This window comes from Tachyglossus aculeatus, chromosome 25, assembly GCF_015852505.1.
Source record: "Tachyglossus aculeatus isolate mTacAcu1 chromosome 25, mTacAcu1.pri, whole genome shotgun sequence".
NCBI lineage: Eukaryota > Metazoa > Chordata > Mammalia > Monotremata > Tachyglossidae > Tachyglossus > Tachyglossus aculeatus.
In genome coordinates, this window is record NC_052090.1 from 9860753 (window position 1) to 9875233 (window position 14481).

General features: G+C 44.3%; 1 protein-coding gene across 1 annotated transcript in view; it reads left to right on the plus strand.

Moving 5' to 3' along the window:
* Nucleotides 1–14201, plus strand: part of DSG4 (desmoglein 4) — a 29399-nt gene extending 15198 nt beyond the window's left edge. The window contains exons 12-16 of the mRNA XM_038766517.1: nt 2123–2434; nt 4673–4812; nt 4988–5051; nt 7622–7830; nt 13401–14201. Of these exons, the coding sequence (XP_038622445.1) occupies nt 2123–2434; nt 4673–4812; nt 4988–5051; nt 7622–7830; nt 13401–14201 (1526 nt within the window). The remainder of the gene's footprint in view (nt 1–2122; nt 2435–4672; nt 4813–4987; nt 5052–7621; nt 7831–13400) is intronic.
* Nucleotides 14202–14481: the final 280 nt, after the last annotated feature.

The following is a 14481-nucleotide window of genomic DNA, read 5'->3' on the forward strand; positions in this document are numbered from 1 at the left end:
CAAGGGTAGAGACTCACGTTTACTGCGTGAAAGAAGGCAATGATAAAACACTTTTGTATTTTGACCAAGAAAACTCTATGGTTATGCTACGAAAACAATTGCAGATGGAGGTGGGGCATTCTGGGAGAGATGTGTCCATGGGGTCGCTAAGGGTCGGAGATGACTTGACAGCATAAGACAAGACACAGTAATAATAATAATGTTGGCATTTGTTAACCGCTTACTATGTGCAAAGCACTGTTCTAAGCGCTGGGGGGGATACAAAGTGATCAGGTTGTCCCACGTGGGGCTCACAGTCTTAATCCCCATTTTACAGATGAGGTTACTGAGGCTCAGAGAAGTTAAGTGACTTGCCCAAGGTCACACAGCAGACATGTGGCGGAGCTGGGATTCGAACCCATGACCTCTGACTCCAAAGCCCATGCTCTTTCCACTGAGCCACGCTGCGACTCGAAGCAGTAGAGAAGCAGCATGGCCTCGTGAAAAGAGCACAGCCCTGGGAGTCACAGAGGTCCTAATCCCAGCTCTGCCACCTGTCTGCTGTGTGAGCTTGGGCAAGTGACTTCACTTCTCTGAGCCTCCATTTCCTCATTTGCAAAATGGACATTTGGTGCCTGTCCACCCTCCTACTTAGACTGTGAGTTCCATGTGGAACAGAGACTATGTCCAATGTGATTAACTTGCATCTACTCCAGTGCTTAGAACCCTACTTGACAGAAGGTAAACCCTTAACAAGTATTATCATCATTATTGCTATTAGTATCATTATTATTATTATTATTACTGGGCAAGCTTCCTGTTGCTGGGAGGCCAAAGAGTAAGTTATGGCTCCTCTGATGCTTCAGAGATGAGGCGGATTAATTTCTAGTCCTTTTCCAGCTCTAGTTCTGTGATTCTTTTGGATAGATGGCACTTTAGTGTCAACAAGAATACTAACTGTACTATTTGTTAAGGTATCTGAGAGTTACTATGCTCCAAATACTGAAGTAGACACAACATAATCTGACAGGACCCAATCCCTGTCCCACATGTGGCTCACATTCTAAGTGGGAGGGAGAAGAGGTACTTTATCCCCTTTTTTTACAGGTGAGGAAACTGAGGCACAGAGAAATTAAATGACTTGCCAAAGTTCAGCAAGCTGCCAAGTGGTAGAGCCAGGACTAGAACCCAAGTCTCTTGATTCCCAGCCCCATTCTCTTTCCACTAGGCCACACTGCTTCTTAAATCAGGAGAAACATCCCTGATTTAAATAGAAAACCCCAAGGATTTTTCTATAAAGACCATCAGGAAATTGTGTAAAGGTATGGTTTTGCTTGATTATTGTATGATAAATTAATTACAAGGAGGAAAAGAAAAAAATGGTGCCAGGACTTGCCAGCAACAAACATGACAACATAACATGAGACAGCTTTGTGTATGTCATGTGTCCAGAAATGTGGGTCCTCCATTTGTTCTTTTCAGTCACACATGCATCGGTGGGTGAATTTCCCCATCAGTGACTTCTTCAAGCATAAAATATCGTCATCATCATCATCATCATCATCATCATCATATTCGCTAAGTGCTTACTATGTGTCAAGCAGTGTTCCAAGCCCTAGGGTAGATACAAGTCAGACACAGTCCCTGTTCCACATAGGGCTCACAGCCTACGTAGGCAGGAGAACAGCTATTGAATCCCCATTTTATAGATGAGGAAATTGAGGCAAAGTAAAGTTAAGTGATTTGCCCCAGGTCACAGAGCAGAGAAATGGTTGAGTCAGAAGAAAAACCCACGTCTTCTGACTCCCGCACTCATGTCCTTTCTATTAGGCCACACTGCTGAAAGTTGTATAACCAACCTACTGGTAGAACATGAAAAGATAATAATAATAATAATAATGGTATTTATTAAGTGCTTACTATAATGCAAAGCACTGTTCTAAGCGTTGGGGAGGTTATAAGGTGATCAGGTTGTCCCACGGGGTTCTCACAATCTTAATCCTCATTTTACAGATGAGGTAACTGAGGCACAGAGAAGTTAAGTGACTTGCCCAAAGTCACACAGCTGACAGTGCAGATATCTTGCTGCTATGATTCTGGACCACAGGTGACAGTGATTTCCTCTTTTGTTCTTTTTTCACAGCTACAGCAGCAATACTCTCTACTGGCCAAGTCTTAACATCCGGATCGTACCAAATCCCCATCCTTGTCAAAGACAGCCTGGACCGAACTTGTGAAATGCCCCAGATTCTGCAGTTAGATGTTTGTGAGTGTGACATCAACCAGATGTGCCTTTTCTATAGCACCACGGGCATATACACCGGTGGTACTGGCCTTACAATGATTACAGATGATGGTTACGTGGCCATAACTGATGACAGAGTTGGGCAGTCAAATAGTCGACTTGGACCTGCTGGCATTGGTATGATCGCCCTCGGCCTCTTATTATTGCTTCGTGAGTATTTGGTTAAGTCCTTCTGTTCTCTTTCTAAAACAAGCATGACAGTCTGAATCATGTTGGCGTACCACTTGTGCAGAACACAGGTTATCAATCATTCATATTTATTGACTGCTTACTGTGTGCAGAGCACCATACTAAGTGCTTGGGAGAGTACAACATAACAGAGTTTGTACACATGTCCCCCGCCTAGAGGGAGTTTATGGTCTAGAGGGATTAATTTTAGAACACAGCATTACAAAAATAATAATAATAATAATGGCATTTGTTAAGCACTTACTATGTGCAAAGTACTGTTCTAAGCACTGAGGAGGTTACAAGGTGATCATGTTGTCCCACAGGGCTCAGTCTTAATCCCCATTTTACAGATGAGGTAACTGAGGCTCGGAGAAGTTAAGTGACTTGCCCAACGTCACACAGCAGACATGTGGGGGGCCCGGGATTAGAACCCATGACCTCTGACTCCCAAGCCTGTGCTCTTTCCACTGAGCCATGCTCCTTCCCTGAAGTCAACCCCTTTTCCATATATAGCAGGTGAAATTGGACTCAAGACTATGACTCTAAAAATGAAAGGCACTATCTCTCCTTTCAGCTAAACATACTGACCATTAAAAGATAAGAAGGTCAAAGCCTCTACCCCATAATTCAGCGCTTAGAACAGTGCTTGGCACATAGTAAGCACTTTACAAATACCAACATTATTATTATATACTACTCATTCTAGTGAAGGATATAGTTCACAATATAGAACAGAATTCCAAGCCCACTTTGCTTGAAATAACTGACCACAGGTCACCATAGAAATATCTGAGTCATCACCAATGCCACTGCTGGATCAGATCAAGTAGCGTGGCTTGTGGAAAGAGCACAGGTTTGGGAGTCTGAGGCCATGGGTTCTAATCCCAACTCCGCCACTTAGTTGTGTGACTTTGGACAATTCACTTAACTTCTCCATGCCTCAGTTACCTCATCTGTAAAATGGGGGTTAAGACTGAGCCCAAGTGGGACAACCTAATTACCTTGTATCTACACCAGTGCTTAGAACGGTGCTTGACACATATTAAGCATTTAACAAATACCATTTTTATTATCAATGATTCCTCTAGCCCAGCATTCTATCTACGATAGGGCGAACATGATCATTTGAGGGGTTCATGTCAGGGGTGCAATTTGCACAAGGGGAGTTATGCAACCCTCTTCTCTAAACTCTTGATTTTTCCTCTAGTAGCCCTTTTGGACTGTTTGTCCATGAATTTATCCAATCTCCCCTTGAACCCTGTTCAAATTCCCCTGGCGAATTCTGTTCAAATTCCCCTGGCAAATTCTGTTCAAATTCCCCTGGCAAAAGATCCATATTTTTGCCAACTTCAGCCATGGAGAAGCAGTGTGGCCTATGAGAAAGAGCACAGACCTAGGATTCAGAGGACCTGGGCTCTATTACTGTCTCTGACAATTGCTTACTGGGCAAATCATTTAACTTCTCGTCTGTAAAATGGGGTTTCAATATCTGTTCTCCAACCTCCTTAGACTATGAACCCCATATGGAACTGGGATTGTGTCCAAACTGATAAACTTGTATCTGCCCCGGTGCTTAAAATCAGTGCTTGACACACAGTAAGCATTTAAAATGTAATAATGATAGTAATAATAAAGCTGCCAGCCAGGAGTTAAAAAAAGCTTAGAAAAGACAAAATCATAGACTTCCAATTATTTCATGAACCTCAATGATTATGTCTTGTTTTTCCTTAAACAGAGACGGTCACTGAAATAGTCACAACACTGAAATCTGCAAACAGTTCTCATTTAGACTGTGAGTCCCATGTGAGACAGGGACCACACCCAACTTTTCTTGCATCTTCCCCAGCACTTAATACAGTGCTAGGCACCAAGTGAGCACCTAACGAGCACCGTAGTTATTAGTAATTATCCGTCAACTCTTGGGGCTTGATTAGAGTCTCTATTTAGGTGATTGAGGTTTCCTTATATTTTCAATTTCCCCTTTGGGTTTCAGACTGTGACACTGAAAATCAGCGCCGTCATTGGTTTTGGAAAGGGGTGCTTGTAAGTTCATCCTCTAGGCTGTAAACTCACTGTGGCCAGGGAATGTGGCTGTTTATTGGTGTATCGTTCTCTCCCAAGTGCTTAGTACAGTGCTCTGCACACAGTAAGCGCTCAATAAAGAAGATTGAATGAAGGAACGAATGAATGCTAACTCTCCCCATCCCTTTCCGGTAGTGTCCCCTCTTCTCCTGCTGATCTGCTGCTGCAAACGGAGAACTCCAGCAGGCATGGGAACCAGATTCGCTCCTGTACCCGAAGGAGGTGAAGGTGTCATTCAGTCGTGGGGAATAGAGGGGGCACAACCAGAGGATCAGGTGAGTCCAGATTTTGCAGACAGCTTTTCCTTGTGTCTCAAGTGTGATATGAGTCTAAACTGGTTCCAAGAGCTTCTTCGCTAACTTTCTCCTCATGCTCCGCAAAAAATACTGCTAAAATTAGCAGCATCAAGACATTACTTTTCGAGGTACTAAATCGTTTTCTTCTTCATAGGATGTCTCCAACATCTGTGTCCCCATGACAGCCTCCAATACCCAGGAACGGATGGATTCCTCTGGTCAGTAGAGGGCAAGGGTCGTTTATCTTCAACAGTTGATCTGCAGTGTTAAATGTCTAATGATTAAATACCTGCTCTCCCTCTTTCTTAGACTGTGAGCCCCATGTGGGACAGGAACTGTGCCTGATCTGATTGTCTTGTACAGAGTAACTATTTGGTACAGTGCCTGGTACATTGTAAGTACTTAACAAATACCATATTATTTTTATTATTGTTATTATTATTATCCAACAAGACCAACTGGGAAGAGCGTGAGTCTGGGGGTCAGAAGGCTTTGATTCTAAACCCGGCACCGCCACTTGTCTGCTGTGTGACTTTAGGCAAATCACTTTACTTCTCTGGACCTCAGTCATCTCATCTGTAAAATGAGGATAAAGACTGTGAGCCCCTTGTGGGACATGGACTGTGTTCAAACTGATTATCTGATATCTACCCCAATAGAGTTCCTGGCACATAGTTAGACACCTAACTATGGAGAAGCAGTGTGGCTCAGTGGAAAGAGCCCAGGCTTTGGAGTCACAGGTCATGGATTCAAAACCCAGCTCCACCAAAGTCAGCTGTTTGACTTTGGGCAAGTCACTTAACTTCTCTGCTCCTCAGTTACCTCATCTGTAAAATGGGGATTAAGACCGTAAGCCCCCCGTGGGACAACCTGATCACCTCCCCAGCACTTAGAACAGTGCTTTGCACATAGTAAGTGCTTAATAAATGCTATCATTATTATTATTATTATTATTATTAACAAATACCACAATTATTGCTTCCTCTTGGCCTTAAATACCAATTACACAAAAAAAAGCTCCTGGAAGCAACAACTTCTGCCCATCATAGGTGGGTTTTTTTGCATTTCTCTTGTTGAAAATTGGGTCATCCTGCTGAATGGTTGGGGTAATAGTTGGTCTGGGTTCCTTTTCCCAATAACTTCCCTTGGGGAACAGACTGTGAGCCCACATGGGACAACCTGATTACCTTTTATCTACCCCAGTGCTTACACCTGAGGCATGATGCCCATCATCCCATCCCCACATCTGGATTACCTAATAAATATTTTTGAATTTATGGGACAATGTGAGAGCAGAGGAAAAGGACATTGGTCCATTGGGAATCCATAGGAAAAATTTCATTTTCCTGAGAATGCCAAGGGGAAAAGTTGGGTAGGGGGAGGATTTCAAAACTCTATATGTTGCCAACTTGTACTTCCCAAGTGCTTAGTACAGTGCTCTGCACACAGTAAGCACTCAATAAATATGATTGAATGAAAACTAGTGGTAGAGTAGTCCACCCACACTACAGCAACAGGGGTCGGCACCACTAAGACTTCAATCAATCTATGGTACTTATTGAGCACTTACTATGCACAAAGCACAGTACTAAATGCTTGGGAGAGTACAATATAATGGAGGAGAGTTAGCAGGCACATTCCCTGCCCGCAACAAGCTTAGAGTCCAGAACGGGAGGCAGACATTAATATAAATGAATAATTTATAACGTATGATTTAAAGATACATACATAAGTGCCTGTGGGGTTGAGGGTGGGGAGAATATCCAATGCCCAAATATTTCTAGAAAGAAAGAGAGGGGGAGAGGAATCAGGGAAGCAACCAAACAAACATCACTTCTCCTGCTAAGACATGGGCCCACCATACTTGTTAGAATCAAAGATTCCTCCAGAGGGGACAATAGCAGCTAGAAAAGACAATAATACCCTCCTGCTTCCCAGCTTTTGTAATCAATTATGCCTGCCTCATCTCAAATCCACTGCAGCGTGGCATAGTGGAAAGAGAGTGGGCTTGGGAGTCAGAGGACGTGGGTTCTAATCCCGACTCCGTCACTTGTCTGCTGTGTGACCTTAGGCAACAACTTAACTACTCTGTGACTCGGTTTCCTCATCTGTAAAATGGGGATTAAGACTGTGAGCCCACATGGGACAACCTGATTACCTTTTATCTACCCCAGTGCTTAGAACAGTGCTTGGCATATTGTAAGCCCTTAACAAATACCATTATTATGATTACTGCTTTCTCCTTGTTCTGCTGGTTATAGGATGAAAATGGGTGGGTCTGAGGAAGACCTCAGAGGAAAGTTTAACTTGCTGGCTGTTTTTGTCCTAGCTTTCAAATGATTGTTGATTTTAACAACTGTAGTATTTGTTAAGCACTTACTATGTGCCAAACACTATTCCAAGCACAAGGGCAGATACAGGATAATCAGATCTCACCTGGGGCTCTCAGAATAAGTAGGAGGGAGAACCGGTATTGAATCCCCATTTTGCAAATGAGGAAACCGAGGCACAGAAGTGTGAAGTGACTTGTCCTAGGTCACACAGCCAGGAAGTGATAGAGCTGGGATTAGAACCCAGGTACTCTGACTCCCAGTCCAGTGTGCTTTCCACTAGATCACTGTGCTTATCTACTGCTTGATATGTGTTTCTCACTTAGGAGAAAGAGTGTCTGACTCATATATATAAGAGTCTTATATATATATATCTTATTATAGGTGTATAATAATAATGGGACATCTCTCCAACACTACAACTTACAAATGTTCCTTTTTTGGGGTTATTTCTTCAGAAATCTATACAAACACATATGCAGGTGGGGGTATCGTGGAAGGAGGAATTTCAGGAATTGAACTGAACTCGGGAGCCGGAGAAGCTACGGGTCTTGGGGCGGCTGGATATTCCGGAACCGTGAGGAGGAGAAGTTCCACAGTGGGAACATTCCGGGAATTTGCAGAGACAGGAGTGAACATGGCCTTCTTGGACAGCTACTTCTCTGGGGTAAGTGTTTTCACCAAACTGTTTCTGGGGAAATGTTTGTGGACTTCATGCTGGAGCTGAAAAGGCCTACTTCTACAGGATCAGGAAGAGCAGGTTAATATTTGTGGAAAAGTCAGATGCCAGGAGGAGGTAAATCTTGTACTTGGACACTGGATGGATCCTACAGTGGATATGAATTTCCAAACATCTTCCTACTCCTTCCTACTCTTATAATAATTGTTGTATTTTTAAGTGCTTACTATATGTCAAGCAGTGTACCTTATAAGCGCTGGGATAGAGAAAAGATAATCAGGGCCACATGGGCACCCAGTCTAAATAGGAAGGAGGACAGGTATTGATCCCCATTTCGCAGATGAAGGAACTGAGACATAGTGAAGTTAAGTGACTTGCCCAAGGTCCCATAGCAGGCTAGTGGCAGAGCTGGTATTAGAACCCAGGTCCTCTGAGTCCCAAGCCCTTGCTCTCTCCACTAGGCCACACTGCTTTCCCGTGTGGTCTAACTCTTTCCTACCCTTATCCTTCCCAGCTAAGCCCTCACCTTATCACTCAATCAATCAATTGATAGTATTTATTTAGCACTCAGTACAGAGCATCATACTAATCACTGCCACAGAGTTGGTAGACATGATCCCTACCCACAAGGAGCTTACAGTCTAGGTGAGCTTTAAGATACTCTCCACTGATCCTTCTTCTCCCTCCAACGTTAATAGGTGAAGACACAGGCAGGCTGATGGCAGGCTGATGGCAGGCTGATGGCAGGCTGATGGCAGGGTGCCCATTCTGAGAGGGATTCCTGACCAAAACCAGGGCAGCTACCCAACAAAAGAGGAAAAGAGGCAGGGCAGAGTTACATTGTCTCAAGGATCAACTGGCAGGTGGTGGAAACAGGAGTTTCAATAATAATAATAACAATACTAATATTTGTTAAGTGCTTACTGTGTGTCAAGCACTGGGGTATATACAAGATCATCAACTGCTATTAGGGGTTCATAATCTAAATAGGAGGAAGAACAAGTGTTAAATCCCTATTTTGCAGATGAGGAAACTGAAGCCCAGAGAAGTTAATTTACTTGCTCAAAGTCACACAGCAGGCAAGTGGCTGAACCGGGATTACAACCCAGGTCCTTTGATTCCCAGGCCAATGCTCTTTCCACTAGGCCATGCTGCTATCCCTCTAACTAAGGACAGGAAGAGAATGTGGCTGGGGTTTAAAGAGTGGGCGTTCCACTATTAAATTTCTTTTGATCACTTTCCCCTGCCTGACCAACTTCCAGACCTCTGGCCCTGCTCCCTGGGCGGGGTGGCCCACCCCTCCTGGTACTTGCAAATCTAGCAACCTGCCACCGCCAAAAGCATCAGGTCAGAGGGGCCCAACTGTCCCTGCCTTCCTCCCTACACCCCATATGACAGCAGCTCCCCATAATCCCAGTCATATAGGGTTGGGGGAACTGGCAAGGTTGAGGGCTCCTCTTCGCACTAGAAAGTTAAGATAAGGCAAGTAAGTTAAGTGCCTGATGCCCTACAAAAAGGACAGTGGAATGAAGAATTTCATCAACCTTTCATCAAGAATTTCATCCAGCACTGAGAACGGTGCTTTGCACATAGTAAGCGCTTAATAAATACCATTATTATTATTTTCAACTGTAAAGGGAGGCTTCCTCCATCTACTCTGGGGTGAGACTTTTGAAAAGATGGATGGCACCATAAGGATTTTCACACGTGAGCCATTTTCCTATGACATGCAACCCATGACCCCGACCACCGTAGGGAATGGCAGAGAAGCAGCATGGTGTGGCAAAGAAGCAGCAGGGTGTAGTGAATACAGCACGGCCCTGGGAGTCAGAAGGTCATGGATTCATGGGTTCTAATCCCAGCTCTGCCACTCATCTGCTGTGTGAGCTTGGGCAAGTCACTTCACTTCTCTGTGCCTCAGTTACCTCTCCTGTAAAATGGGGATTGAGACTGTGAGCTCCATGAGGGACAGGGATTATGTGTCCAACCTGATAAACGTGTATCTATCCCTGTGTTTAGTACCGTGCCTGGCACATAGTAAGCGCTTAACAAATACCACAGTTATTATTACTGTTATCTTGAGAAGCCAGTCACGGAAAGCGTAAGTATATGGTATAAATAGGAGCCCACTGGTCAATCAGTCAATCAATCAGTCAGCCATCATATTTATTGAGTGCTTAATGTCTGTACAGCACTGTGCTAAGTGCTTGGGAGAGTATAACAATATAACAGATTCATTCCCTGCCCAATCAATGGTATTTACTGAGCACTTACTGTGTACACTGTACCAAGTGCTTGGGAGAAAACACTAAAACAGAGTTGTAGACGTGTTAGTCTATTCCCCACCTCAAGAAGGCCGCAAAGTAGCCTGGAAAGAGAACAAATGACTCAAGAGAGCAAATGTGTTGACTAGTTCTTCAACGGTCTACTCATAAAATGGAGGATGACATAACAATAATAATAATAATAATGGTATTTGCTAAGTCCTTACTATGTGTCAGGCACTGTTCCAAGTGCAGGGATAGACACAAGCTAATCAGGTCGGTCATAGTGCCTGTCTCACATGGGGCTCACAGTTTTCAACCCCCTTTTACAGATGATGGCATTTGTTAAGCCCTTACTATGTGCAAAGTACTGTTCTAAGTGCTGGGGAGGATACAAGGTGATCAGGTTGTCCCAAGTGGGGTTCCCAGTCTTCATCCCCATTTTCCAGATGAGGTTGTTGAGGCACAGAGAAGTTAAGTGTGACTTGCCCAAGGTCACACAGCTGACAGTTGGTGGAGCTGGGATTTGAACCCATGACCTCTGACTCCCAAGCCCGTGCTCTTTCCACTAAGCCACGCTGCTTCTCTTTTACAGATGAGGTAACTGAGGCACAGAGAAATTGAGTGACTTGCCCAAGGTCACATTGCAGACAAGCGGCAGAGCCGGGATTAGAACCCATATCTTTCTGACCCCCGGGCCCGTGCTCAACCCACTAGGCCATGTTGCTTGCCTGTCTGGCCCAGGCCACTTCCCAGAGACTTTGTGACTAGAAAAGAGATAATAAATGTGCAGGGCTTTGAGGTCTTTGGAAGAAAGCCCCATATAAACTCACAGTATCATTATCATCCTCTTCATTATTGTTATTACCTCCCTCAGTCTAACCAGCACTACCCTCTTTGGAGTCTGCTTTAAATGCTAGGACACAGATGCTTTAGAGATTCACTTCTCCTGCCATTGTTCAGAAATAACCCAGTCTAAGGGCTGCAGGAGTTCCAGCCTATTAAAGACCTTGGGAGTCTGGCCTGTTTCAAGTTCAGTTCCTTCCTTTAGCTGCCAAACTACTTAAGGGAAAATATTTCTTTTAACTCACATGAGTGAGGTGCTTTATTTGGCGTCCCTGTTCACTTTACCCTTAGAAGAACACTTTGGCAGCTGAGATCTGAAGGGGCAAGTCAGGACACAGGGAGGATGAGAAAGAGGAAGGGGTGGGATGGACACACACACACTACAGAGAAGAAAGCCTTGTAGGAAAGATCTGAGCCCAATATAAGCAAATAACTGAGCTGACTATACTTTTAATGGCACGGGATTTCAGCTCAGAAGGATCATTTGGAGAAAACAGATTTGAAAACACTCCCACACCACTACAATGTTACAGCATCTTTATGAGAATAGGCACTGTGATTTAGTTGGTCAAGCAATCAATCATATTTATTGAGGACTTGTGTGAAGAGCACTGTACTAAGCCATTGGAAGAGTACAATAAAACAGAGTTAGTAAGCATGTTCCCCAACCACTAGGAGCTTAAAATATTAAGGGGGAGACAGCCATTAAAATAAATTACATATATGCACATAAGGGCTGAGGGTGGAGTGAATAAAGAAATAAATCTAATTGAAAAGGTCTCGGAGTCAGGGAACTCAAATACTAGTCCCAGCCTTGTCAGAGTCCTGTTCTATAATCCTTAACTCTCTGGGTTTCACTCACCCTTCTCTGGGTCTCAGTTTTTCCCAGCTGTAAAATGGGAATCAGCCCAGCTATAGCCATGAGAGCATGAATGCTCTGAAAATAAACAGAGATAAGTAACAGAGTGAGTTGTAAAACTAAACCTGCTATACAAATTCAACAAGGTGCACTTACATGTCTCTCCCCGATTTTTTTTCCTAAATCAAGCCCAGCTAAATCTATTAGCAATTCATTACAGCTCTTTCAGTAGTTGCCTTGGTGTTTTCTTCTTAATGATGATACATGAGGTAGGCTGATGAATGTTTCTCATTTATGCATTTTACAATTGATGGCTCACCTGCCCTTAGTGGATATTCTTGCAAGATGTAGATGGTAATTCTCATAGTAAATTCAGGAGTAACGGATCTCTAAATGAAACAGAACAAAACTACCTGAGAGAAGCATTTGGTTATTTCGATGAGTAAAAGTGGTCACTGATGGTAATTCAATAATACAGGAGCAATTATATGCATTAGATCCTTTCACAAAATTGCCATTTGGCAAAAGTGAGAGGTTTACCCCAAAGGTCAAAACTAGAATTTAGCATGAGGGATTCCCAAAGTAACCAAAATCCCATTTTTTCTTCTGTGACCATCAGAAAGCCTCTTGTGTCCAAAAAGCCTTGGAGAGTCTCTTGACTACCTCTGGTGTTTTGAAATCATTTGCCTTTCCCATCTGGATGATATTAGGTCTGTAGCTTGTTTCTTCCTTGGGAACACTGAGGGCTTTAACTAATCATCTCTATCGATTCTCATCAGAAACACTGGGGCAGAAATCCCAAAAGGTCAGAATCCCAATCAGATTGGAAATCTGATCTGGATGTAGTAATTTAGAATTTTTCAAAGGAGAGAGTAATGTTATTCCTTAATGCACACCTGATAGACCTCTTCTCTGTTCAAACTGGTGCAGCAGTTCCAATTTCCTGTAAGAACATAGGGACAGAAGCCAGACTATCCAGTCTTAGACCGTGATCCATCCAGCCTGCAGCAGTGGTGACAAGATCCCCTGATCCTCTAGACTATAAGCTCATTGTGGGCAGGGAATGTGTTTAATTGTTATAGTGTACTCTCCCAAGTGCTTATTACAGTGCTCTACACACAGCAAGCGCTCAATAAACATGATTGAATGAATATTGGTCTTCGGTGTCCAAGTTAGTGGTTAACTTGTTAACTTATCCTTAACTTTGTTCCTTAACTTTTCATATGAACCACCTATTTATGGCTTCATCCAGCTCCTTCTTTGAGCCTGTGACTGGTTTCGTAATGCCCAACTTGCTGTGCAAATTAATTTCCTCTGCTTCCCAACCCCTCAATGAAGAAGCCTTTGAATTCAACCTCCTCTCTCCTCCCAGTTTTCCCTCATCCAATCCTTCTAAGATTTGGCGAGCCAGCCGGGCTTTCCCCATCAGTAGCCTTCACAATTTTGTAGACCTCAATCTCATCCCCTATCAGCGCTCAGTGCTCAGTAAAGTTCCTGTGAAAAATGAAATCTTCAAAAATGTCGGAGCCACTGTCCTTCGACATTTTAAGGTTAAAACGAGTGTAACTGGGTTTTCTCTCCCTCTTCAGAAAGCGTACGCTTACGCAGACGAAGATGAAGGTCGGCCCGCTAATGACTGCATTCTCATCTATGATCATGAGGGGATGGGGTCCCCGGTAGGCTCCATCGGCTGCTGCAGCTGGATTGCCGACGACCTGGACGACGACTACCTAGAGACCCTGGGCCCAAAATTTAGGACTCTGGCCGAAATCACCCTGGACACTGAGATTGAGCCGTTCCCGTCCCCGCACAAGGCCTGGATGCCCATCGGCACTGACCTGCCCCTGCTGGGATCTAATTACGTGAACGTTAGCGAATCTTCGGCCATGTCTCTGACCGAGGCGGGTTTGCGGGCCGAAATGGCCATGCCCGAGTCCATGTTCCACGGGGACATCATAGTGACAGAATCCTACACCACTTCGGAACAGTGCCTCCAACCCACCACGATTGTTTTCGACCCTCATCTGGCTTCCAACGTGGTGGTGACGGAGACGATGTTGGCGCCCGCGTATGGGGTGCAGGGGAACGTATGCGTGCCGGTGGAGGCGACCAACACCCACAATGTCATCTACGCAGAGAGGGTGGATCACGTGGCTGGAATGAGTAGTAGCAACATGCCTGAGGGAGGGACCGGCGACAGTGATGTGATAGGACCCGAGATCCACGTGAGTCAAATGGTGGATCCTGATCTCCACGTGGTGGTCCCTGATATTCACATAAGCCACATGGTGAGCCCTGACATTCACGTCAGCCAGACCATCGGGCCAGCCTCCCCATTGGCAACCCACCGCAGAATAACCCAGTACAGCACCATTCAGTATGAGCAGTAGTGAGGCCTCTGCTATTGTGACTTTAGCCATCTTTGTTGTCAGAGTGACCTGGTTATCGTTAATGGCTAGAGCATCATTCTCAAGGATCAGTTTTGAGGGAGAAAGTTTTGGTTTTTTCCAACCCTTTTCTTTTTATTGATTTTAATGGAGCACTGAATGTGGGTTAGACAATCAGGGGAAATGAGGCAGCCACCAACACATGAGTGGGAAACATATTCTTGGACCACTGGGAGCCAGAGAACCCCCAGTGCCCGGAGCTGGTCACAGGTACACTTGACTG